Source organism: Phoca vitulina, unplaced genomic scaffold, assembly GCF_004348235.1.
Source record: "Phoca vitulina isolate PV1807 unplaced genomic scaffold, GSC_HSeal_1.0 scaffold62, whole genome shotgun sequence".
NCBI lineage: Eukaryota > Metazoa > Chordata > Mammalia > Carnivora > Phocidae > Phoca > Phoca vitulina.
The window spans coordinates 6,209,398-6,236,609 of record NW_022589765.1 but is presented as its reverse complement, the minus strand read 5'-3'; the positions used below and the strand labels follow the sequence as shown (position 1 = coordinate 6,236,609).

The window sequence follows — 27,212 nt, the reverse complement described above, 5'->3', positions numbered from 1 at the left end:
AATACGTGGAGCTCTCACTCCTCCTGGTCATCTATCCTGCCATCAGCTGTCTTGCTAACTGGCAAGGTTGGAGATTGGAAAGTGAGGCTGCTGGAGGTAAGCAAGACCATGACCAGAGACTGTACATTGAGGGCTTAGGAGAAGGGCTCTTGCTCTGAATTCCACATATAATTTTGGAAGGGAGCATGGGTGGAGACCCCTGAGACAATATTACAACCTCCACTTTTATGCTGCTTTAAAAATGTTTTCAAACCGTGTTTATCTATATTATTTCATTCTTATCCTACTCCTAAGAGGTAAATACTGTCCATCGAGTAGAGTGGAACATAAAAAGAAGGTAAATGACTATTCATGAGGAGCACAAGCCTTTCCTGACTTGTTTCCAATTTTACAGAGATTCTTCAGGTATTTGTTGCCAAAAAGATCTTTTGGGGAACAGAGATTTGAAGTGACAAAGAACTACCACCTATAGACATTCCAGTAAGGAGGATGAATTCTAGAAACTTAAGAGTATACATATGGACAAGTGTAGGGATGGAAGGAATTACGAGTTGGTATGATTGGTATAAGCTAACAGTTATCCTTTTCTCTCTTAGGATATGCCCATTGAGGTCTTTTATATCTTTGAGGGCCTTTCGTTAGTTCACAGGTAATGAACATTTGGAGACTTTTTGTGTGTGTGTGTGTGTGTGATCTCTATGCCCAACATGGGGCTAGAACTCATGGCCCTGAGATCAAGAGTCACATGCTCTACTGACCGAGCCACCGAGATGCCCCTGGAGACTTATTTTTAAAAGGGTGGTGGGCAAAGGTCATCACACCCTAGGAACCTAGCGGGCGCATAGCCACAGATAACTCATGTAATGGTCACTTTCCTTCTTTGGCCCACCCACCCCATTAGGATGGGCTGAAAGGATTCTGCCATTGTTCTAGAAAAAATTTTTTAATGTCTCATTTTTCAGTAATTAGAAACTTGAGGATTAACTGCTAAAGGATGGTGGGGGCAAAGTGGGTCATGTCTATTGTTTCTATGGGAAACTTCAGTCACATGGAATTAAGTCCTATATAATAATCTTTTATTTGTACAGCAGCTCTTTTAGAGAATCTTTACATATAAACTCATTAATCCTTTTACTGATTGGGCCTATGGAATAGAGACAACCTTTGCTCCCCACCCTCAAAAGACTTCTTACTCACTAGGAATGTAACAGAATAAACAGGGAATCCCTGGCTCAGTGTTTTATGTTAAAAAGTTTTCATATGTTTGTTTTTCTTCCTCTGCAGACCAGGAATGACTCGCTTTCAAGAAAAACGGCTGAGGGATATTATCGAGGCCAAAAATATTTTAATGGAGTCAATTTCCTTCTAATTCAATTGTGTCTAATTCTTACAGAATGTTTTAGGATTGGACTTCTAATCAGAATGTATTAAAAATACGATACTGCACATCAAACCACAGAAAATTTATTGAATAATAAACTTGTGGCAAACAATCCAGCTGTATTTTTTTTTTTTTTTGCATTCATTCATTTTCCATTTGGCAATTTCCATCACATTAGCAGAGTAACCAGTAAGTTGTTTTCCATTTCTAAGTGGTTTTTCCCATCACTGTCTACATCACTTGAGTCTTACTTGAGTCTTACAGGTACAGAAGCCAAGTTTAGAGATTTCCTAAAATTCACCTGTCAGACTGAGAATGATACTTGGCTGCTTGTTCCCCCATCTGAGCCTAATTCTCTAGTAGACACACCTCTTTAATGGGCATAACTGGGGAAAAGAAAAATGGCAACAGTTCTATAGCTCATAATATAACCAGTCTAAAGATTTCCCTACTCACAGGCCCCTTCACTTACTGTGAGTTAAGCCTCACTGTTAACTAATACTACACTCCGATACTCTGAAACTGGGCGCGCTGCGTACCACACAGCATCACAACCATGATGGCAGCAGGGTGGCTTCAAAACAGGAGGCAATTGCCACGCTTACTTATTTCTGGTCTTTCCATCCTCACACCAGATCATCACTTGTTCCTACCATCCCTGTGAGGCTGTCTTGTCTGACTGCAAAGGTTTAAAACACCAAAGACAAGATTACATTATGGGTGATTACGTACAGGTATATCAGAATACATATTTATGCAGACAAGCACTGGAAGGGAACACAGAATACGAAAGACAATTGATGTGCTAAGACTGTGGTTAATTTTTCTTTCTTCTTCTTTTAAGTGTTACATTTGTGCAACAAACATAAAAGAAGGGAAAATCTTATCAGAACAATAGGCAAGGAAGTGGAAAACTAGGTAAGTCTTCCTGAAGAACAAAACATGAATTTCAAATACAACAGCCCTCCTGTTGGACTTACGGCTCAGATGACTCAACACAGTTTGAAGCAGTAACTCTCATGAGCTCAAAATACTTTTAGCCCTTTTATTCTACCCTCCTCTTTCCCAAAAAACATGCTACTGAAGCTGTTCTTTGGCAGATCTTTCCTGAACAAACCCTGATGAAAGAAATGACAAAGTTCTGAAATACCTTAATATGTTTTCTTTCATTTACTGACTATCTACTCTGTGGAGGACACAGGAGAATCCAATAAAAACCCACAATAATCCTCTATCACAGAGTTGTTGCATTTAAACTGCTCTGCCTACTGAAAATAAGAGTGCAAATTCATTCAGCCTCTAGGAATCAATAACAAAAAATAATGTTCTTAGAGAACAGAATTCTTAAATAGGGACTATAAATTTAGATTTTATTACACAGGGAAGTAGATGGATTACAACTCATAAATTTGGAACCTAGCTTCCTTTTACCTTTAGGAAACAAGATATTGATCAGGTTAGGCGGCAATGATGATAAACAGAAATCACTTCATCTTCAGGAGTCATAAATGTTGCTACACGCCAAATGGTTTAGTTCCTTAGTTGTGGGTTAAAGGTAGACACTTTCCTAGAACATATGTTAAATAGTAAAACTTTTTATCTATACTTTGAAATATGACTGCCTTATTTTAAAACTTTGGAAAAAAACACTTTAAACTATTACAAGAAGAGAGAGCATTTTATGACCACAGAGTTAGAACTTCCCCATCCCCCAGGTAATTTAGATTTATTCTAGACACATAATAACACAGCTCAAAACAACCTTAACAAAAACAGCCAAAACTTCTACTGTCCCCTTTCCTTTCACTCTTGTGACCTAACAACTCAAACTGAACAAAATAATGGGAAGAAAAAAGATCATGAACTGCTAGTCCCAGAATTTTCCATTTCTCTCAAACTTAAAAGTCAATAGTAGCCATAAAAAGGTGATAAAGTGAGGAGTTCTATACAAAGTTAAACTGAATGACAGATATAAAAAATAAAATGAAACGTTTAACAATGTTTAAAATGAAATATGCTTATTACATAAAGGACAGACTTAAAATACGTTTAATATCATTTTAATTTCATCCTTATAAAACAACTAAATTAAAACCAATGCTTCAATATATTTTTCCCTATTAAACTCCTAACCATAGTTGACTCCCATTCATTTCCAGTATTCAAATAACAATCTAAGCATAGCTTAGATGGAAATAATCTACTTACATTGGCACAACAGTACACTTCCCAGTATTTTATATTTGAAGAACCATTTTTAAGTAACCTTTTAAGAACTTAAAACACTAACGTTCACATTTTCAACTCAATAAGTCTGTGGGTTAGTTTGGTTTTTGGCTTGTTTGTTGGATGTGTGGTAGACGTAGGGACTAAAACCAAAATACATTATTTCCAGGGCAGACTATATATTATACAAGTCGATTTTCAAATTCCAGATTTGCTTTTTTCAGCAATGCCTTCGCCTTGTTAACAAAAGTGGCCTCCTGTATGTTTCTATCAAGTCCATTTATAACACATTCAACATAGAGGAATGATGATTTCCCACAAGTTCAGTTGGGGTGGGAGCGGGGGACAGGCATCATGTAGAGCTAATAGTAGCACTGTCCCATGGTGTGAGAGTTAAGTTTCACATCTTACTGACACTTTCTCTCAATGCCACCTCCCCAAGTACAGTATGATTTCATTCGTAATTTGGATTTTTAAACCAGAAAGTTATTATGGTCAATCCAAAAATAACCCAAAGAACTTGCTAAAATTATATCAATAAGCAGCTTTTTATTGAAGGACTGAAAGAATTAAATAGAAGGCACAGTAGCACTGTAAAGCTTTTTCAGATCATAGTAATCTTTTTGTATGTATATGTGGAACCCAGACTTTCTTTTTTTGTTAAAAATGTCTGCTGAACAATCAGAAAATCCTTATTTGTCATCTTTCCCTTTAGTTTTTCTGTATACCATCTCTCGAAAACTGGCCAGAATCTTGTTTTCTCTCTTTCGCCTCTCTTCTTGGTTAAAGGACGCCAGGGCTCTCTTCTCATCAGCACTATAGATCTGGTTCTCTTTCCGCAGTCGCACGGCCTCCATTCGGCGATGCCTGGAGATAATTTTATTTTTTGCTTAATTTCTCAGTAATTTTTCTCATAGTACTTCCTCACTAATCCTTCTTAATACAGACTGTTCTATTTAAAAAACTGACAAATAGAAATTGTTTTGGTAATGGGTTGGATTTTCAAAAGATCATTTACTTTATCTGCCAATGTATCCTTTGATTCATTTTCAGTACTCAAATAATGATCTGATGTTCTGTCAACATCATGAATGTTATTAATTTCAATTACTAAGGGCATAAGTCTAGTTCTGTTGTTTCTACTAAAACAACCAGAAACTAGCAAATTATTAATCTTCCTACGTGATATGTGGAATTTGCCTTTGGGGAATTGACAGTAGTACAGAAGAAAGGTTTAAGTTGTCATCAGTCAGGCAGAACTTCCTCATGGTTCTAACTTATCATACAACCAAAAGGACCAGGTCTAATACTATAATAGAATTTGATGAGTTTTGTGAGTGGATTTAACTTCCTTAGAATCCAGTAGCAGCTCCAAGAAGAGATTTATCACAAGGGCTAATTCAGGAAAGTATAGGGGGCAGAGAGAAACTATTACATTATCTTCAAAAGGTCTGCTAAGTTAGAGGGAAAACTCCATGAAACTCTTTTACGTTTATGTAACCCAATCCTACAAAGTCAGTTCGATATATAAGGCTTGACCTATGCCTAGAAAAATAGAGAAAACTGAGTAAGGAAAAGAGGGAGAATCATTTAAGATTAGTGTGAAAGTGGGGGAGCAGCAGGATGGAAAGACAAGGAGATGACAATGTATTTAAGGTTGCTCAAGGCACAGTGAATAGAGTTTATTTGGAACACAAAGTGCTATGTGAACAATGTTGTAAAACATCTATGTAACGTCTCCTAGTACATGGGAAAGATTTTCTCTTGGGTATCTAGGAATGGAGCTGCTGGGACATAAAGCTTACGAATGCTCAACTTTCCAAGATGATGTCAGACTGCCTTCCAATCATTGTACCAATTTATATCACCACTAGCAGTATTTAAGCGATCCTGTAGATCTACATCTTCTCCAATGCTTGGTACTGTTAGAACTCTGAACTTCTGTCTATCAAATAGATGTAAAATGGTATTTCAGCATGTTCTTGATTTCCATTTCCAATGATAATGAACATCTTTTTATGTATGGGTAGGCCATATATTTTTCTTCTAACAAATGCTTGTTTGTGTCATTTTCCCATTTTTTGTTCGGATTGTATGTATTCTTTAAATATTCTCAATACTATCAGTTGTAAGATCTTATCCCAGCTTAAAATTTGTCTTTTTACTTATTTTAAGATGTCTTTTGATGAACAAAAGTTGTTTCTTTTTTTTTTTTTTTTTTTTAAAGATTTTTATTTATTTATTTATTTGAGAGAGAGAGAATGAGAGAGCAAGCACATGAGAGGAGGGAGGGTCAGAGGGAGAAGCAGACTCCCTGCCGAGCAGGGAGCCCGATGCGGGACTCGATCCAGGGACTCCAGGATCATGACCTGAGCCGAAGGCAGTCGCTTAACCAACTGAGCCACCCAGGCGCCCAAAAGTTGTTTCTTTTAACTTAGGCAAATTATCACTATTTTATGATTAATACATTTTTTGGAGTCTTCCTTAAGAAACACTTTACTACCCCAAGATCTGTTAGATATCTACTTATATTTTACACTAAGAGTGTTGAAAGTTGTTTTTGAGGGCGCCTGGGTGGCTCAGGCGTTAAATGTCTGCCTTCGGCTCAGGTCATGATCTTAGGGTCCTGGGATCGAGCCCCACATCGGGCTCCCTGCTCGGCAGGAAGCCTGCTTCTCTCTCTCCCACTCCCCCTGCTTGTGTTCCTGCTCTCGCTATCTCTCTCTGTCAAATAAAAAAAAATAAAATCTTTTTAAAAAAAAGTTGTTTTTTGACATTTAAGTCCTTATTCTTGCTGCACTGATTTTTTCTTAATTAAAAAAAAATTTTTTTTAAGTAGGCTCCACACTCAGCGTGGGGCTTGAACTCACAACCCTGAGATCTAGAGTTGCATGCTCTAGTGAGCCAGCCAGGTACCCCTAGTTGCACTGATTTTTAAATATGGTGATGCAGGGTTCTACTTTCATCTTTTTCCAAATGGATAACCATTTTTCTCCTGCTCCATTCACTGAATAGGTCCTTCTTTCCCCAATGATCTGACATGTAATCTCTTTTACCTAACTAAGTTTACGCATGTATGGCTCTGCCCCCGAGCTTCATATTTTATCCCACTGAACAATTCATTTGTTCTCCTGTACTTTCTAAAGTTCTGTAAGCTTCATAATAAGTCCTCATATTTGGTAGGGCAAATCTCATCTTCCTATTCTTCTTCAAAGGTGACTGGGCTATTCTTGGCCCCTCTAGTCTAACATATATTTTAGAACCATCTTATTGGGGCGCCTGGGTGGCTCAGTCGGTTACACATCTGCCTTCGGCTCAGGTCATGCTCCCAGGGTCCTGGGAACAGGCCCTGTGCAGGCTCCCTGCACAACGGAAAGCCTGCTTCTCTTACTCCCTTTGCTGCTCCCGCTGCTTGTGCTGTCTCTGTCTCTGTCAAATAAATAAATAAAATCTTAAAAAATGAGAACCATCTTATTAAGTTTCACATAAAACTCTGCTGTGAGTTTGATTGGAACTACACTGAATATACAGATCAATTTGGGGAGAACTGACAACTTTATATATTGCCTTCCTATGTGAACATGGTATCTCTCCATTTAAGCCTTCTTTAATGTCTTTTTTAAAAGATTCACTTATTTATTTGAGAGAGAGAGAGAGAGAGAGAGAGTGAGTGGGGGGGGCGGGGGGAGGGGCAGAGGGAGAGGGAAAGAATCTCAGGCAGACTTCCCACTGAGTGTGGAGCCCAACGCAGGGCTCAATCTCACAACCCTGAGATCATGACCTGACCTGAAACCAAGAGTCAGATGCTTAACCGACTGAACCACCCAGGCACCCCTTTAATGTCTCTTAATGTTTTCTAGTTTTCCCTGTAGAGGTCTTGGACATTTTTTGTTAAGATTTATTCCTAAATCCTTCATATTCTCTGATACTATTATAAATGTTGTTTTCTTTTTATGTAATTACATTCCTGTTTCCTGATATATAGAAATGCAATTGACTTTCATGTATTAACCTCATATCCAACCATTTATTAAACCCTTCTATTATTCAGAATCATCTGAAGATTCCTTAGGATTTTCTATGTAAAAAAAAATCACATCATTCACAAAAAATGAGTTATATCCTCCTTTCCAATGTTTATGACTCTCATTTCTTTTTGTATTATTGTGCTGGTCCTCTGAATTCTAAGATTCTGGAGGTGATTCAGGGGTTTTGCAAATATCTGCCTCCAACTTTATTTTAAAATATGTACCTACTTTAAAAAATTTATAAAGTTTTAAAAAATCCAAAATTCAGTTTGATCTTGGTACTGATGCCCTATTAGTTCACTCTCCTCATTCTTCCTGGTACTTTGCTTTTTCTTCCACTATTTTATTTTATTTTAAGATTTTATTTTTATTTATTTGACAGAGAGAGACACAGCGAGACAGGGAACACAAGCAGGGGGAGTGGGAGAGGGAGAAGCAGGCTTCCCGCAGAGCAGGGAGCCCGATGTGGGGCTCGATCCCAGGACCCTGGGATCATGACCTGAGCCGAAGGCAGACGCTTAACGACTGAGCCACCCAGGCGCCCCATCTTCCACAATTTTATATTCATTTCCCCATGCTATCATAATCCTTTTCTGCTCTTAATTCTCAGAGTCCACAGATTAGAGAGTCCACATTCTCTGACTCTATAGTTGGAGCAAACTCAGAAAACAGGAAACACTGTCTCATGAAAATGATTTCCTACTACTAGAATGCCACATTCCTCATGGGGCAGTGATAAATAACTGAATTAACTATATCCTCCAGAAGACAAACTATCGGTACCAAAATACAAACTAGGAAAGGACATTGGAAAGACTGATTCTTTCAAGTTGGAAAGATAGCTGATTTTGAGGCTGAGTTGCACACATACTTGGAATTTTAGACAACCATGTTTATCCCAATAAAAGCAATATTAAACCAAAATTTATACTCTACTTTTCATTAGGAATGATCACTTAATGAAAATCAATTACCAAAATATAATGCTGGTATTGAGAAAGGAAAAGATCTAATCATGGAAACTGACCTTGATGCCAATAACTTACCTGCTACCACTCATTACATAACCCGAGCATTCAAATGATGCAATTTCTTCACTTGTCAAGCCAATTTCACCTCTTCTTGGGATACGTTTCCCTGCTTTTACATATTCAGCCATAGCTGCACCCTCACCAGGTAACAGCGCATGGCCATAGCTACAAAGTAATTCAGAATTCAGAAAAGGTTCATTAATAAAAAGCTCATCATTACAAAAAGCTCATCATCTGAAGAGAGCACAAAAAGATTTTCTCTCAGAAAACAGCACAAATAACAGTTGCTGAGTGGCAGCATGCTCGGAAGCCCAGTGTGAATTACTTTAATTAGTGAACATTGCACTCTGACCTATATAACTAACCCAGGAATACAGAGATGCTTTGGAAGAACAAAAGAACTGACGTTAGTGAGTCTAGACTCATGGTTTACAATTACGGATCATTTATCCCTACAGGCAGCGCCTTTATGGCTTCTGCCTCCGGTGAATTCCTTTTCCCTTTTTCCCTTTCAAAAAAAAAAGAGAAATAATATATCTCAAATTAACATAATTTTTAGACTTACAACCGGTAATGCTATACAGTAACAATTACCTATTAACTTTCATTCGAGAGAACTTTAAAAACTATCATCCCTTCAGTCAATTCACTGACAGCATCTTGAATACCTACTAAACTCAAAGCTTATAATACAAAAATAATCTCTGTTCTTATGGAATTTATATACTGATGGGGACATAACTGCAATACAATGTAGAACATATAAAACATTGCACAAAAGAAAGAGAAAATACTGTGAGGACTAGAGGATTAAAGAGGGGTAGGAATCCCATCTACTCATGGAGGGAAGGTCCTGGGAATCAGCACATGACCCCTCCTTTTGAAAAGAGCTTTGAAAGATAGTAAGGATTTTAGCAGGAAGAAATTGGGAGTAATGAAGAAACAAGGGCAGGGAAAAGAAGTGAAGGCATGTTGGCAGAAGACATAAGGTGAACAAGTGCACAGTAAATACAGGGAAGTTTTAGTTCAGCTCACTTGGAACCTGGCATGTAAATAAGGGCATAGAGGGAGATATAGTTGGAAAGGCAAGTTAGGGTTGTACCTTAGATATTTAAAATACACTGTTACTTACTTCAAAGGTTTATCATCCTGAGAGGCAAGTGTTTTTGGAGCCTCTGGGCCAATTAAATCTGAGGGTTCTTCAGGCTCTGCAGGAAAGATGTTCAGAAACAGATTCACATTTTGACTAATCATTTAATTTTTTATCTGTTCTGAGTCAAAGTCTACCAGAAGAACCTACTTGATCGATCTTTCCAGGGATTCTCCAGAAACTCTTCCTGGGAATCTTTAGAGCTTGAATCACTGGAATCTTTTCTACTCTTCTTAGACTTCTTTTTCTTGTATTTCTTCCTGTAATTATAATTTGATACAAATACGCTTAATAGTCCCACATTAAAGGGAATCTCTTTTTTTAAGGCAATGAAAGACTGATGAAAATGATTTAAGTTCTCAGCTGATTAAAATTTTTAGAGAATTTTAATTAAAAGATCTTTTAACTTATTTAACCAAATCATGTTTCACTATAAAAAAGATCCCTCAAGGGGACAATGAAATACAGTTCTCATGTTGCAAAAAGATAATAAAGCAGTTAAAAAAACAGCTCTTGGGGCACCTGGGTGGCTCAGTTGGTTAAGCGTCTGCCTTCGGCTCATGTCATGATCCTAGGGTCCTGGGATCGAGCCCCACGTTGGGCTCCCTGCTCAGCAGAGAGCCTGTTTCTCCCTCTCCCTCTGCCTGCCTCTCTGCCTACTTGTGCTCTCTCTGTCAAATAAACAAAATCTTTAAAAAAAATAAAAATAAAAAACAGCTCTTACCAATTTGAGCATCAATAATCTGAAGTGTAATGGATTAAAATACATCAAATATGTTTGAATCCTTGGGTTCATAATGATACTAAAAAAAGTCCAACTCATTATTCTGAAAACTCACAGAACAAAAAAAGTTAAAAAAAATAACCTGCCTTTCCTGTACAAACTGTACTTCAGAGTAAACAAACAGTTGATGAGGGTAGGTTTCTCTTATAGAATTATCCTACCTAATAAATGAAGAAAGCAAGCCAGAAAAAAAAACCAAGAAAGAAAGCCAGAATGAGACTATCACCACTTTGCAATCCCTAATGAAACAAGGGATCTAGGGAATGACCATCCATGGCTATTAATATGACAAAAGGAGACAACCAGATATTATCTGCCTCCTGACGAAGTACACAGCACCACCTATGAAGTATGTGTGCCAAAGACTCAAATCTGTACCTCATCAAGTCTCTGGACCTTACTATCAATATACAAGAAATAGAGAAGACAAAGAACATGTTAAAAGCACACCATAAAAATACAGTCAGTGGCGTCTGGCTGGCTCAAACAGTGGAGCATGTGACTCTTGATCTTGGGGTCCTGATTGAGCCCCACATTAGGTGTAGAGATTACTTAAAAATAAAATCTTTAAAAATAAAGAAATAAAAAAATTAAATATAATCAGCAAAATCTATACTGCAGGAAACTCTACAGGTAAATGATTTGGTTTCTTTAACAAAAATATTGCAAGAACAAAAAGGGAAGGGGAACCAACTAATTTAAAGAGATACAAGGGACATATCAACGAATCACAATTTATGGGCATTATTTGGATCCAGATTTAAATAAACTACATAAAAACCTGCTGAGAATTGAGGAATTATTGCTAAATATATTAGGCATGATAACACTATTGTGGTTATGATTTTTATAAAGGAATGCCTATCTTTTAGAGAAACATGCTGGTTTATGGACAAAATGATATCTGGGATTGGTTTTGAAATAATGGGGGGGGCAGTGAAGACTGTCCAAGAGTTAAAGTTATTAAGCTGGGTGATGGTTACATGGGGGATCACTACACTATTTTATTTATCATTATTTACTTAATTACTTTATTTTATGTAATTTTATATATATTTTAACTTTTCCAAGATAAAAATTGGAAAGAAAACTGACGATCTATGTTTCTTCTTCTTTTCCTTTTTCTTGGCTTTCTTTGCTCTTCTTTTTGTATCTTCATCTGCAAATTAAAGCACATTTTAATTAAAAACAAAAATTAAACTCTAAAACCCCAGTAATTTTGAGTAAATATCCTATTGCCCTATTTGTTGTTACAGAGAAATTAATTAATTCAAACATTTATTGCTCCTATCAGGATATGTGCTAGGCTCCAGGGACACAGAAATTAAAGTTATACTAAGTCTTCAGTGATGCAGAGTATTATTATTAATTTTATTGGGTGAGATAATAGGAGTAAGTAGGAAAATGTCCTTGTTTTTTAGAGATGTATACAGAAATCTTTAGGGTGGCAGTATGATATTTCTAATTTACTTTGAATATCTCAGCAAAAAAAAATGATACTTAAAGCAACCGTCAAGGGACATCTGGGTGGCTCAGGGTCCTGGGATCGAGTCCCACATGGGGCTCCCTGCTCGGCAGGGAGTCTGCTCCTCCCTCTGCCTGCTGCTCCCCCTGCTTGTGTGTGCTCTCTCTCTCGCTCTTGCTCTCTCTAGCAAATAAAATCTTTAAAGCAACTGTCAAAATACTAAAAATTGTTAAAATCTAAATGATATATATAGTATTATACTATTCTCCTTACTTCCTAATGTTTGAGTATTTTCACAATGAAAAAAGAAAAAAACCCTATGTGTTTGGGGCCAGGGACATGCTTTCTAGGAGCTCAGTCTAATGGAGGAGACAGAGGTAAAGAGATAAACAGAATTTGGAGTGATACAAGCAAGCATGGGGTGCTCTGGGCATACAGAGAAGTCTCATTATCAGGCTGGTTTGGGGAGGGTGGTTAAGGAATGGTGACTCTTAAGCTAGTTCTTTTTTAAGATTTATTTATTTATTTATTTATTTGAGGGAGAGAGAGCAAGCAAGCACGAGTGGGGGGGGGAAGGGCAGAGGGAGAGGGAGAATCAGACTCCTGGCTGAGCAGGGAGCCCAACTGGGGCTTGATCCCAGGACCCCGGGATCATAACCTGAGCCAAAGGCAGACGCTTAACTGACTGAGCCACCCAGGTGCCCCAAGCTAGTTCTTTTTAAAAATCAGTTTTATTACAAAAGTACTGCATGCCCGTTGTTGAAGTGAGTAAGCCAAGCCGCATGCAGGGAGAGATTGGCCTTGTAGGCAGATGGACTCTCCGTATCAAGTAACAGAAGCAAGAGAAAGAACATGGAAGACTGAGGAGCCAGACAGTAGTTCTTTGGTTACAGAGGATGGTGCAAGAGTGACGGGGCATGTGTGATTAGAGAGGGATCACTCAGGGTCTGAACTTTACCCTGAAGGCTACAGAGAGCTTCTGAAGGATTTTTAAGTAGGGGACAGATGTGCTCACATTGGTGCTCTAAGAAAGTTCACTCAGGGGCACCTGGGTGGCTCAGTCAGTTAAGCGTCTGACTCTTCATTTCAACTCAGGTCATGATCTCATGGGTTGTGGGATCAGCCCTGTTTCAGGCTCCATGCTCAGTGAGGAGTCAACTTGAGATTCTCTCCGTCTGTCCCTCCCCCCACTTGCACACCTGCACACTCTCTCTCTAAAAAAAAAGGTAGTTCACTCTTCCGCAGTGAGGAAGAAAAGTAACAACAGGAGCCAGGAAACCCAGGTGACATCAGAGGAAAAGACACCTTTATGTAATGTGTCCCCAGAGGTGGCACCCTCTGTCAATCATCAGCCAGGAGAAGGCACAAAAAGGTGGCTTTCTGTGAGGCACCACCCCACGGGGGGTGTCTTCCCTAATCAGCTGCCAGCCTGAAGAGGGGGGGTCCTTTGTGGTGTGCCTTTTCGAAAATGGCGCAGAGGTGCCCACTGAGTGGGAGAATGACGCAAGAGAGCTGCTCCCCAGGGCTGATGCAGCCCTGTACGGCTCGCTTTGCTGCCACACGTCTCCCGGCCGGACCCCACCTCGGTTCGCTGCCACGTGCCTTGTACGGCTAGACACCACCCATCTGGGGTCACACCGCTCGGGTCTGAATCTCAGCTGTGTGAGCCTGAGTGCGGTATCGCAAGCTGCTCTGCGCCCCAATCCCCCAGCTCTACGATGTAGTCTGGAGTTACGACGTGGGGATTAAACAGCACTGACGAACACCGAGCACTCAGCGCGGTGCCTGGCACAAAGTCAGCGAGTGCTCCACGACTCTTGGCTACCGTTCTTGTGGTTTAACCTGCCCCTGAAATCAGTTTTACGAAGTAAAATGAGTTCTGAAGCCAGGCTTGCAGAGTGATGCCGGCCTTCTTACCGCTGGAGTCTGAGTCACAGTCAGAGTCACTGTCGCTGTCATCAGAATACTTCTTGTGTTTTCTTTTAGAGGATTTTTTCTTTCTCTTTTTCTTGGACCTTTCTTTCGAACGACTAGACTTCCTCTTCTTCTTCTTCTTCTCTTCTACATAAAGTACAAATATCAAATTAACTTCTAACAAGTATTACGATCATCAATTTTATTGTATTTGAAATACTGAAAAAGAACAGATGACAGGCAACTTAGTACAAGCAAAGTCTATCGTTCGACTATTTATAAACATTTTTTTCAACTTCTCAATACAGCAGCTCTGTAGTATTTAAAAAAAATACCTTCTGAAGTAGAAGCTGAAGTGGTGCTTTTCTTTGGCTCATCATCCTCTACTGGTGTGTGTTCATCAGAGCTGAATTTAAAGAAGATGGTTGTAAGAATCAGAAAAGTGATAAAATGTGAATCATGGAGTATAAAAATATAGAATCAAAAAATTTCAGTAATGACACCAATTGTCCAAGAACAATTAAAAGCAAACACTGGAATAACTTTGTAAAGGTATAGTTCGAGGGTCTACCACCTTCAAAATAATATAATAATCATTTACATTTGCATAATGCTTTAGAATTTACAAAACACTATTCAAACTAAAAGCAATGGGTAAATTTTCAGAAGAAGCCACAGGGCAAATGTACAGAACCATAAGGAAAGATGGAAAAAACAAGAGGGGCGCCTGGGTGGCTCAGATGGTTGAGTGTCTGCCTTCGGCTTGGGTCGTGGTCCTGGGGTGCTGTGATCGAGCCCCGTGTCGGGCTCCTGGCTCAGCAGGGAGTCTGCTTCTCCCTCTCCCTCTGCCTCTCCCCCTGCTCATGCTCTCTCTCTCTCTGATCTGTGTCTCAAATGAATAAAAAAATCTTTTTTTTTTAAAAAAAAAGAAAAAACAAGAGATAAGAAGACCAAAGGAAGACCTCACTTTATTCTATGTGTATAAAGGGCATATGGTAGAGCAGCAACCGTTCTGTCCCCAGAGCAAGAAGAACCTAACACACTACCATATAAAGAGATTTCTTTCTATTATAGATAATTCTGAAAATGAGTACTATTAAAATTCTATAATAGTTTAGAAGAGGATGGGGTGGCTGGGTGGCTCAGTCAGTTGAACGGCTGACTCTTGGTTTTGGCTCAGGTCATGATCTCAGAGTCCTGGGATGGAGCCCTACATCCAGCTCCACGCTCAGCGGGGAGTCTGCTCCCTCTCCCTCTGCCCCTCCCACTTGCTCTCTCTTAAAATAAATAAATCTTTGGGGTGCCTGGGTGGCCTCAGTCGGTTGGGCGTCTGCCTTTGGCTCAGGTCATGATCCTGGGGTCCTGGGATCGAGCCCCGCACTGGGCTCTCACTCTGCGGGGACCCTGCTTCTCTCTCTCTCCCATGAATAAATAAATACTTTAAAGAATATATTAAAAAATAAATAAATCTTTAAAAAATAGTTTAGAAGAGGAATTTTCATATCATATAATCTTTTAATCTGAAGACAACATCTGGAGTAATTTAGGTATTGCCTAGAAAATTATTTGTAGTGTTCCTTCCATCTCATTCTTTCAGTTCAGATTCTCTGATCATTTTCAAAGGTATCTATAAGAACAAGTTTCAAATAATAATTCTATCACCCTGTCACAAAACACAAGTATATCTGTCAAGCACATTGTTTCAACTCAAAGTAGACTTAGAGAGGGAAGAAGAACCTTATGCACGGTACCAAAGGAAAAAAAATATGAAAAAAAAGAATTAGGCCTTCAGATACTATTTAATACAAGAAAACTAACTAGGAGCACCTGGCTGCCTCAGTTGGTGGAGCATGAGACTCCTGATCTTGGGGTTTTAAGTCTGAGCCCCATGTTGGGTATAAAGATTACTTAAAAATAAAATATAAAAAGAAAATAAATGAAACTGTATTGGTATATTCATTTAAAAAAAAAAAAATCCCTTTGGGAACAGAATAAAGAGCCCAAAATAAACCTATGCATATACAGGAAACCAAGCTATGACAAAGGAGTAAAGAAAAAAAGAGGAGTAAAGAATATACCCAGGCGCCCCCTGTTACATTTGTTTTTAATGGGAAATCTAAAAACCAGGGCACCTGGGTGGCTCAGTTAGTTAAGCCACTGCCTTCGGCTCAGGTCATGATCCCAGGGTCCTGGGATCGAGCCCCACATGGGGCTCCTTGCTCAGCAGGGAGCTGCTTCTCCCTCTCCCTCTGCCTGTAGCTCCCCCTCCTTGTGCTCTCTTTCTCGTTATCTCTCTCTGTCAAATAAATAAAGTCTTTAAAAAAAAAAAAAAACAAAGGTAATGGGGCACATGGATGCCTCAGTCAGTTAAGCATCCGTCTCTTGATTTTGGCTCAGGTCATGATCTCAGAGTCGTGAGACGGAGTCCGCTTCGAGCTCCGCGCTGAATGTGAAGCCTACTTAAGATTCTCTCTCTTCCTCTGCAGCCCCCCACCTCCCCTCGCGCACCATGCTCTCTCTCTCTCTCTCTCAAAAAAAAAAGAAGGCAGAGGATCTGAATAGACATTTTCCAAAGACATATAAATGGGTAACCACTATATGAAAAAATGTTCAATATCACTAATCATCAGGGAAATGTAAATCAAAATCAAAAAGAGATAATAACTCACCTGTTAGAATGGCCATTCTCAAAAAGACAAGAAATAACAAGTGTTGGTGAAGATGTGGAGGAAAGGGAACCCTTACACACTGTAGGTGGGAATGTAAATTGGTATAGCCACTATGGAAAACTGTATGGAGGTTCCTTAAAAATTAAAAATATAACTACTGGGGCACCTGGGTGGCTCAGTCGATTGAGCGGCTGCCTTCAGCTCAGGTCATGATCCCAGGGTCCTGGGATCGAGCCCCACATCAGGCTCCCTGCTCAGCGGAGAGCCTGCTTCTCCCTCTCCCTCTGCCTGCCTCTCTGCTTGCTTATACTCTCTCTCTCTCTCTGTCAAATAAATAAAATCTTTAAAATATATATATATAGGGGCGCCTGGGTGGCTCAGTTGGTTAAGCGACTGCCTTCGGCTCAGGTCATGATCCTGGAGTCCCGGGATCGAGTCCCGCATCGGGCTCCCTGCTCAGCAAGGAGTCTGCCTCTCCCTCTGACCCTCCCCCCTCTCATGTGCTCTCTCTCTCTCTCTCAAATAAATAAATAAAATCTTTAAAAAAAAAAAAATAAAGATGCCCATTTAAAAAAAAAATAAATAAATAAAAAATAAAATAAAATATATATATATAACTACCATATGATCCAGCAATTCCACCTCTGGGTATTTACCCAAAGAAAACAAAAACACTAACTTGAAGATGTATGCACTCCCATGTTCACTGCAACATTATTTACAATAGCCAAGATATGGAAACAACCCAAGTGTCTATGGAGGGATGAAGAGATGAAGAAAATGTAGTATAGGAGAGGGTATCAACATGGTGGAGTAGGAAAATCCTGAGCTCACCTCCTTCCATAGATACACCAAAATCTACAACTACATATAGAACAACTATCTCTGAGAATGAACTGAAGAGTAGCAGAACAGATCATATGTAACTAAGGATATAAAGAAAAAGCCACAATGAGAAGGGTAGGAGGGGCAGAGACACAGTCTAGTCAGGACCCACACCCTCGGCATGGTGACCAACAGCAGAAGGGATATCGTAACTGTAGAGTCCCTCACTGAGAAATAAGAGATCTGCGTTCCACATCAGCCTCCATAGCCTGAGGGACCTCTACCAGAAAGACAAGCACCCATAATGCCTGGCATTGAAAACAAGTGGGGCCTATGTCCAGGAGAGCCAGAGGGCAGTGGGAAATTGAGACTTCCCTCTTGAAGGGCACACCAGTGCAGAGGCATTAGTTTGAAAAGTACCTAGGTTAGAAGTGAAGGAGATCCAAGGAGACTAAGTTTAGGGTGTGTGTGGAGGGGCAGGCATCTGTCTGAACCTTCTCCAGGGAAAGAAGCATTGGCAGGCCCCATTTTCTTTTTACTTCTCTTACATCTAGCTGGTCCGGTGCTGGCGGGTGCCATTTCTGACACTCTCCATCTACTGTGCTATCACTACTTGCATAGACTCACCCCACCCAACCTGTCCACCCTGGCCTGGCACTCCTCTCTAGCAGCTCCCTACCCACCATACCTAGCAGGCATCTTTGGCCAGGACCAGCACACCCTCCACCCAAGGGCTCCTGCCCTGGAGGCCCAGTCCTACACACTAGAGTGTCTGCATCAGTCGCAGCTGGACTTTGCAGCCAGCTGCACCAAAAGCCTGCCCTACTCAACAGTGCTCATGCAGCTCACAACCAGTCCTTATAGCCAGCTGTGCCAAGGGCCAACCCCACACACCAGCATCCCCACACCAGCTGCAACCAGGCCTGTCAGGCAGAGGGAGAAGCAGTCTCCCTGCTGAGATATGTGACCAAGAAGCAGTCTCCCTGCTGAGATATGTGACCAAGACACATTATAATCAGAGTGTCAAGAGTTAAGAGATAAAGAATCTTAAAAGCAGCAAAAGGAAAACAACTAGTTACATACCAAGGAACCCTAAGTCTATAAGCTAGTTTTTCAGCAGAAACTTTATAGGTCAGAAGAGAACAGCATGATATATGCAAAGTGCTAAAACGAAAAAGACTCACAACCAAGATTACTCTACCCAGCAAGGTTATCACTCAGAAGTGAAGGAGAAACAAGGAGTTTCTCAGACAAGCATAAGCTAAAGGAGCTCATCAATACCAAACCAGCCTTACAAGAAATGTTTAGGGGACTTAATTTTAAGTAGAAAAGAAAAATCATAACTACAAGTAAGAAAATTATGAAAGGAGGGGTGCTTGGCTGGCTCAGTTAGTGGAGCATATGACTCTTGCACTTGGGGTTGTGAGTTGGAGCTCCATGTTGGGTGTAGAGATTACTTATAATAAAATCATTAAAAAAAAAGGAAAATTATGAAAGGAAAAACCTCATTGGTAAACGTAAACATATAGTAAAGGTAGTGGATCAACCACCTACATAGCTAGTATGAAGGTAAAAAGACAAAAAGCAATAAAATCAGTTAGACCCACAATAATTAGTCAATGGAAACATAAAATAATAATATGTAAAATATGATGTCAAAAACATAAAACATGGTGGGGGGATGATGTAGAGCTTTTAGAATGCATCTGAACTTAAGTGGGCATTAACTTAAAATGGATTGCTATATACATAAAATGTTATATATGAACCTCATGGTAACCACTGACCAAATACCTATAATAGAAAAACAAAAAATAAAACAAACATAACACTAAGGAAAGTCACCAAATCTCAAGGGAAGAGAGCAAGAGAAGAACTACAAAAACAATCAGAAAGGGATGCCTGGGTGGCTCAGTTGGTTAAGCGTCTGCCTCCGGCTCAGGTCATGATCCCATCATGGGATCAAGTCCCACATCTGGCTCCTTGCTCAGCAGGGAGACTGCTTCTCCCTCTGCCTACCACTCCCCCTGCTTGTGCACTCTCTCTCTCTGACAAATAAATAAAATCTTTAAAAAAAAAAATCAACAAAATGGCAACAAGTCCATACCTATTAATACTTTTTTTAATCAATAATTACTTTATGGGCACCTGGGTGGCTCAGTCGTTAAGCGTCTGCCTTCGGATCAGGTCATGGTCCCAGGGTCCTGGGATCAAGCCCTACATCGGGCTCCCTGCTCCGCGGGAAGCCTGCTTCTCCCTCTCCCACTCCCCCTGCTTGTGTTCCCTCTCCCTCTCTGTGTCTCTCTCTGTCAAATAAATAAATAAATCTTTAAAAAAATAATTACTTTAAATGTAAACTTACTAAGTGCTCCAATCAAAACACACACAGTAGCTGAATAAATTTAAAAAAACAATACCCATCTATATGCTGCCTACAAGAGACTCACTTCAGATATAAAGACACAGAGACTGAAACTGAAGGGATGGAAAAAGATATTCCATGCAAATGAAAACAAACAAAAAGCTGGGGTAGCAATACTTATATCATACAAAACAGACTAGAAAACAAAGCCTGTAACAAGACACGAAGGACATTACATATGATAAAGGGATCAATCCAACAAGAGGATATAACATTTGTAAATACCTATGCACCCAATACAGGAGCACCTTAATACATAAACCAAGTATTAACAGACATGAAGAGAGAAATTGACAGTAATACAATAATAGTAAGAGACCTTAACACCCCACTTACATGAATGGATTGATCATTCAGACAGAAAATCAATAAGGAAACAGTGGCCTTGACCAACAGACTAGACCAGATGGACTGAACAGATATATACAGAACATTCTATCCAAAAACAGCAGAATACACATTCTTTTCAAGTGCACATGGAATATTCTCCAGGACTGATCCCATGTTAGGCCACAAGACAAGTCTTGATAAATTTAAGACTGAAATCGTATCAAGCATCTTTTCAGACTACAACAGTATGAAACTAGAAATCAATTACAAGAAAACTGGAAAAACACAAACACATAAAGGCAAAACAACATGGAATTAAACAACCAATGGGTCCGGGTGCTGGGGGGCACAGTCGGTTAAGTGTCTGACTCTTGGTTTCAACTCAGGTCATGATCTCAGAGTGGTGAGATCGAGCCCCATGTCAGGCTCTGTGCTCAGTGTGGAGTCCGCTTGAGATCCTCTCTCCCTCTCCCTCTGACCCTCCCACTTGTGCATGCATGCTCTCTCTCTCTTAAACAAATAAATCTTTAAAAATAAATAAATAAAGGGGCGCCTGGGTGGCTCAGTCGTTAAGCGTCTGCTTCAGCTCGGGTCATGATCCTGGGGTCCTGGGATCGAGCCCCACATTGGGATCCCTGCTCGGCGGGAAGCCTGCTTCTCCCTCTCCCACTCCCCCTGCTTGTGTTCCCTCTCTCGCTGTCTCTCTCTGTCAAATGAATAAATAAAATCTTTAAAATAAATAAATAAATAACCAACCAACCAACCAACCAACGGGTCAATGAAGAAATCAAAGAGGAAGTCAAAAATTACCCTGAGACAAATGAAAATGGAAGCACAACAGTACAAAATCTATGAAATGCAGCAAAAGAAGTTCTACAAGGGAAGTTTTATACAGGCCCAACTCAAGAACCAAGAAAAATCTCAAATAAACAATCTAATCTTACACCTAAAGGAACTAGAAAAAGAACAAAGCCCAAAGTTAATAGAAGGAAGAAAATAATAAAGATCAGAGCAAAAAATAAATGAAAAAGAGACTAAAAAGACAACAGAAAAGATCAATGAAACGAAGAGTTGGTTCTTTGACAAGATAAAATTGATAAAAACCTTTAGCCAGATTCATCAAGAAAAACAGAGAGAGTGCCCATATAAATAAAATCAGAAATGAAAGGGGATAAGTTACACCCAATACTACAGAAATAGAAAAAAATCATAAGAGACTACTAAGAACAATTATGTGCCAACAAATGGAACAACTGAGAAGAAATAGATAAATCATCTAAATCAGGAAGATTACAATACAGACTGATTACTACTAATGAAATTGACTCAGTAATCAAAAAACTCCCAACAAAAGAAACTCCAGGACCAGATGGTTTCACAGGTAAATTCTACCAAATATTTAATGAATTAAGACCTATACTTCTTAAACAATTCCAAAAATTGAAGAAAGAACAGACTCACTCTATGAGGCCAGCAGTATCCTGATACCAAAACCAAAGACACCACAAATAAAAAAGTTACAAGCCAATATCCCTGATGTATGTAGATGCAAAAATCTGCAACAAAATATTAGTATATGTGCTGCCGAAGCGAGCACTCTGCAACAAAATATTAGCAAACCAAATTTTATACTACATTAAAAAGATCATACACCATACTAAAGTTGAAATTATTCCAGAAATGCAAGGATAATTCAATATGCACAAATCAATGTGGATATACCACATTAACAAAATAAAGGATAAAAATCCTATGATCATCTCAATAGATGCAGAAACAGCATCTGACAAAAACGCAACATCCAAATAAGATACAAACTTTCAACAAAGTAAATATAGAGAAACCACATGGCAACTTAAGAAAGGCCAGATGTGACGAACCCATAGCTAACATCACACTCAACAGTAAAAAGCTGAAAGCTTCACCCTAAGATCAGGAATAAGACAAGGATGCCCATTCTCACCACTTTGATTCAACATAATACTGAAGTCCTAGCCACAGACAAGAAAAATAAAAGGCACCCAAATTGGTAAAGAAGAAGTAAAACTGGGGCACCTGGGTGGCTCAGTTGGTTAAGCGACTGCCTTCAGCTCAGGTCATGATCCTGGAGTCCCAGGATGAAGTCCCGGGATCGAGTCCCGCATCTGGCTCCCTGCTCAGCAGGGAGTCTCCTTCTCCCTCTGACCCTCCCCCCTCTCATGTGCTCTCTCTCTCATTCTCTCTCAAATAAATAAATAAAATCTTTAAAAAAAAAAAAAAGAAGTAAAACTGTCACTATTTGCCAATATATATAAGAAAACCCTACTCTACCATCCATGTTGTTTGTCAATTGTACCTCAAAAAAAAAAATCCCTTTGTAAGGCTAACACCTGACACTCAATCTGCTATTAGGCTGAGAAAAAAACATTTCAAAATAATATAAATATATTTGTCTTAATACTGAACCCTTCTATGAATAGGAAATTAGCACCCCCATGAATTACAATTTAAGAAGAACAATTAAGGGGCGCCTGGGTGGCTCAGTCGGTTAAACGGCTGCCTTCGGGTCAGGTCATGATCCCAGGGTCCTGGGATCGAGCCCTGAGTCGGGCTCCCTGCTCAGCAGGGAGCCTGCTTCTCCCTCTCCCTACTTGTGCTCTCCACCTCTCTGTCAAATAAATAAATAAAATCTTTAAAAAATAAATTAAAAAAAGAACACTTAATATGTTAAAATCCACTAGCAACATGTTTTAATTGTTAGGTATGTTCAATGTTTTTAAATTCTAAGGGGTAGAATAGCATAAATCACAAAAAAGAAGAAAAAACATGAGCTGTACTTAAAAGTTCTTCATTTAACAAAAATTTTGACAAGTCTCTGGATTTAAACAAATGTTACATTTTTTAAAAGTATTTTTTAATCACTTACTCTGGTTCTGGATTCTTTGGAGAAAGTCCCCATACTTCAGGAGCTCCCAATTCTCCAATCCTCTCTCTCTCACTTAATCTCCTAGAAGATATAGGCATACAAATTATAATTCCATGGCTAAATTGTCTCCTAAATACATAATCAATTCAAAGGAGTCCATTTAAGTCCTATTTTCCTATTTTAAAAGTTAAATTAATAAATTAAGTATACTCATTATAATTTGATGTTCTTGATAGTACTATCAAATGGTACAGCCTACAGACAGCCTGAGGCCAGACCAGAAATACAGCCTCAAAGGCTATCAAGTCCATCTCTTCTGCCTCTTGCGTGACATAGCTCCTAACTGCTCATTTCGTCTTCTACAATATGTGACACAAAGTTTTATATTTGGAAATAACTTCTTTGTTTACACACATTTATGAGAGTAAAGAGCAGTCTCTACTTTTGATTTAGTCAAACCCGTTTTCAGAAACTTAGGAATTAATAAAGAACATTAAAATGAAGCATTAGAAATAGAAAATAAAGAGAGCTCTGAAAATGAAAGAAAAGTTTTATTTGATAAAAACTGTCCTCAATGAGATACAGGGTTTTTTTTTCTCCGTTTTCCCTTTAGTTTCTTTTTGGAAAAGGACTATATTCTCTATCTACTCTTGCAGGACACGAAAAATTTATGTTTGTGATTTTTTAAATTTTGCTCACAAACAAAATACAAAAAAACGAAGACTCAATTCCTCAAAGTTTAGCTGCTTGTGATTCCATTTGTTAAAAAAACACACACACACCAAACCCTTACAAAATAAGCTGGTTTGATTGCTTTAATATACTGTTTTTTACTTCTTTATTCGGGAGAAAAGGTATTATAATCATGCAGAATTAGACTCAGGTTTCCCACTTGAAGAAGTGCCTAAAAGGGTTATACCTATAACCCAACTTGTAATATATATGCAGGGGGAAGTATGACAGGCTGTAAGAACAGTCAAGTTCTCATCCCTGCTGCCCCCAGCTTCATCTGTACTCTTAAGATAAACTATTCATCTTCTAAATGTACAAATGCAAATTTCATCCAAGAAGTTCTGACATCTTTTGATGAGGATTGTCCAGTAGGAAGTTGGCTGCTTTTTGACTAACACAGCCAGGAGGTAACTCTGAAAAATTTAATTTGTGGAGAGGTAGGTCTCCAACCTAACTCCGTACTGTTTTTATGGTTTCTGCTTCCATTCAGGAAACCCTAGTAGCTAACATTCAAGGACTATTAACTCTGTTCCAGGAACTAAATCATCACAACTCTAAAAGCCTTGGCGCCAATTTTATCCCCTTTTAAATGGTTAGAAATAAAGCTCAGAGAAGTTCAGAAACTTGCTCAAGGTCACACAACTATGAGGCTGCAAAGCATGGCTTCAAATTCAGGCATTCCGATTCTGGAGCCTTTCCTCTTCATTGCTATCCTTTATTACTTCCCATTCTTGGAAGAAAAAGATTTATGGAGACATCTCCCAGCTTTGGAATCTTAACCTGCCCCTCAATGCCTGTGATACTCTTAAATTTCTTTTTTAACACAGCGCACATGTAGGGGCGCCTGGGTGGCTCAGTTGGTTAAGCGTCTGCCTTGGGTTGGGGTCATGATCCCAGGGGTCATGATCCCACATCGGGTTCCCTGCTCAGCCGGGAGCCTGCTTCTCCCTCTCCCTGCCGCTCCCCCTGCTTGTGCTCTGTCAAATAAATAAATAAAATCTTAAAAAACACACACACACAGAGGACATGTAAAGCACCTAGTACAGTGCCCGACAGAATTTAACACTCAATAAGCATTAGCTTTTAAGACTTACAGGACAATAATTATAACCCTTTTCCTTGCTCCTTCTTAAACTATCCACTTTCCCACTCCAACACTCACTCATGAGAGGGCACCTGATCTCACCCCTGACCTCGTTTTTCACGGTCAAATTGAGACCATTTAACAAGACCTTTTTCAACGTAGCTTAATCAACAGTTTAGCAGGTCACTTTTCCCACATTCAATCATCTGGGCTCAGAGGGTTTTTTTCCCCCTCGGATTTAAACTCTTCCTCTCCAGCCTTCCCGACATTTCCACCGTACACATCCTGTCACCTCAAACCTGACTGGTCATTCAGCAAGCAGTGGTGGTACGCCTACCAAGTGCTAGGCACTGCTAATCTGGTGATCAATAAAACAGGTGTCTTCTTTGCCACGAGCTCAATCGAGTGCGAAATGACAGCACGCTTCCAAATAATAAAGACACGACCAAGCGAATACTGTAATTCGGGGAGGTCTGGGGCTCCCGACAGAACCGCTCCAAGCCAGGAGGCAGAAGTAGTAGCGGGGACACCGGAGCGCGGTACGAAGGGGCCCGAGGATGAGTGAAAACCCAAGGGAAGAAAGGGGCGGAAAAAGGCGTTGTGGGGGGCGGGGGCTGGGGTGGGACCGAAGGGATAGAAAGGGGCGCTCGGCAGAGAGCAAAAAGCGAAAAGTCAGACTCCCAAGTCGGGTGGGCTCCCGCGAGACAAGGTGTGCCCGTCTCACTCACTTCTGCCGCAGGCTCTCCTCCCTCTCCTTGTCCAGAAGGCTAGGCCACGGCTTGTCGCTCCCGTAGGGGCGCGAGTAGCCGCCATAATACGCGGTCGAGGAGGCTGAAGCGAAGGGGTTGCCCCGCGGCGCAGAGGGCCGCTCCCGGGAGCGTGACCGCGAGCGGGATCGGTAAGACTGGTTTCGGGACCCCTGACTGAAGCCGCCCGGCTGATGGCTGAGACCATTCCGAGAGCAAGAGTGCGAGCGAGAGCTCGAGCGCGAGCGACGGCCCCGCGGGGAGCGGGCGGATTTGCTGGGCTTAGGGCTTCTCGACGAACTGCGACGCTTCCCCCCGGAGCCCGAGGCCTCCCCCTCAGGGCTGCGTGAACCCGACACCGGAGCCATCGCGCCCGCTGGGTCCCCTAAGCGGCTAGAGAAGGGGGCGCTCTCGCGAGCCTCGGAAGATCTCAGTTGGTTCGGCTCCCAAACCCGCCGTAGCGCCACCGCCCGAACCTGAGGAAACCTTGGAAACAGTTCCGGGTACGTCGGCAAATCCCTTCCCCCGACCAAGGCGGTCCTGCCTACGGGACGGGGATGTGTGTATCGGTATAAAGAAGTCCGTGGGGCAACCGGATCCACTCATCCTTCCGGTCCCGAGTGAGGCTCAAATCTAAACTGGACTAGAGGGCGTGTCCTTTCTTTAGCATCGAGTTGAAATACCTGAGGGGAGGGGCGATAGGTGACAGAGACATTTCACTGAGCGGCCGTGTGAATAACAAAGCCAATGTAACTTTACATATATATATATGTTTGTGTGTATGTGGCTGTGTGTAGGAGTACACCCACACCCCCCCCACAATTTTTTTCTTTTTTCTTTTTTTTTTTTTAAGATTTTTATTTATTGGGGCGCCTGGGTGGCCCAGTTGGTTAAGCGACTGCCTTCGGCTCAGGTCATGATCCTGGAGTCCTGGGATCGAGTACCGTGTCGGGCTCCTTGCTCAGCGGGGAGTCTGCTTCTCCCTCTGACCCTCCCCTCTCATGCTCTCTCTATCCCATTCTCTCTCTCAAATAAATAAATAAAATCTTAAAAAAAAAAAAGGATGTTTATTTATTTGAGAGAGCGCGCGCGAGCACGAGCGGGGGGTGGGGGCAGAGGGAGAGGGAGAAACAGGCCCCCCGCTGAGCAAGGAGCCCGAGGCGGGGCTCGAACCCAGGACTCTGGGATCATGCCCTGAGCCGGAGGCAGTCGCTTAACCGAGCCACCCAGGCGCCCCCACAATTTCTTCTTTCTAATCCCAAACAAAATAAGGAGGGTTTATCGAAATTGGTGGTGAGCTATGATGTCTAAGCCCCATTTTGCCCAGTTAGCTTAGAGGGCACAAATTTTTGTTAATAATTTGAGCCTGATACGCTACAGTTAAGTTCGCAGCCCAGAGAAAACTGCTTATTTATTCTCCAGAAATTCATCTCCACTAATACGCAGCAGCAAAAGGAATTTGTAACCCCCTTCTTGTCCAGCCCTTTAAACTAGTCCCCTCATATGCTAACTCAGCAATA

General features: G+C 40.5%; 1 protein-coding gene across 1 annotated transcript; it reads right to left on the bottom strand.

Moving 5' to 3' along the window:
* Positions 1–797: 797 nt before the first annotated feature.
* NKAP (NFKB activating protein) lies at positions 798–26,187 on the bottom strand. Its single transcript, XM_032391422.1, has 9 exons — positions 25,675–26,187; positions 23,131–23,211; positions 14,315–14,385; positions 13,983–14,126; positions 11,696–11,759; positions 9,967–10,076; positions 9,799–9,874; positions 8,682–8,831; positions 798–4,474 (listed from the first exon to the last, which is right to left on the bottom strand). The coding sequence occupies exons 1-9, from the start codon at positions 26,058–26,060 to the stop codon at positions 4,300–4,302; spliced, it is 1,257 nt and encodes a 418-aa protein (XP_032247313.1). The 5' UTR covers positions 26,061–26,187; the 3' UTR covers positions 798–4,299.
* Positions 26,188–27,212: the final 1,025 nt, after the last annotated feature.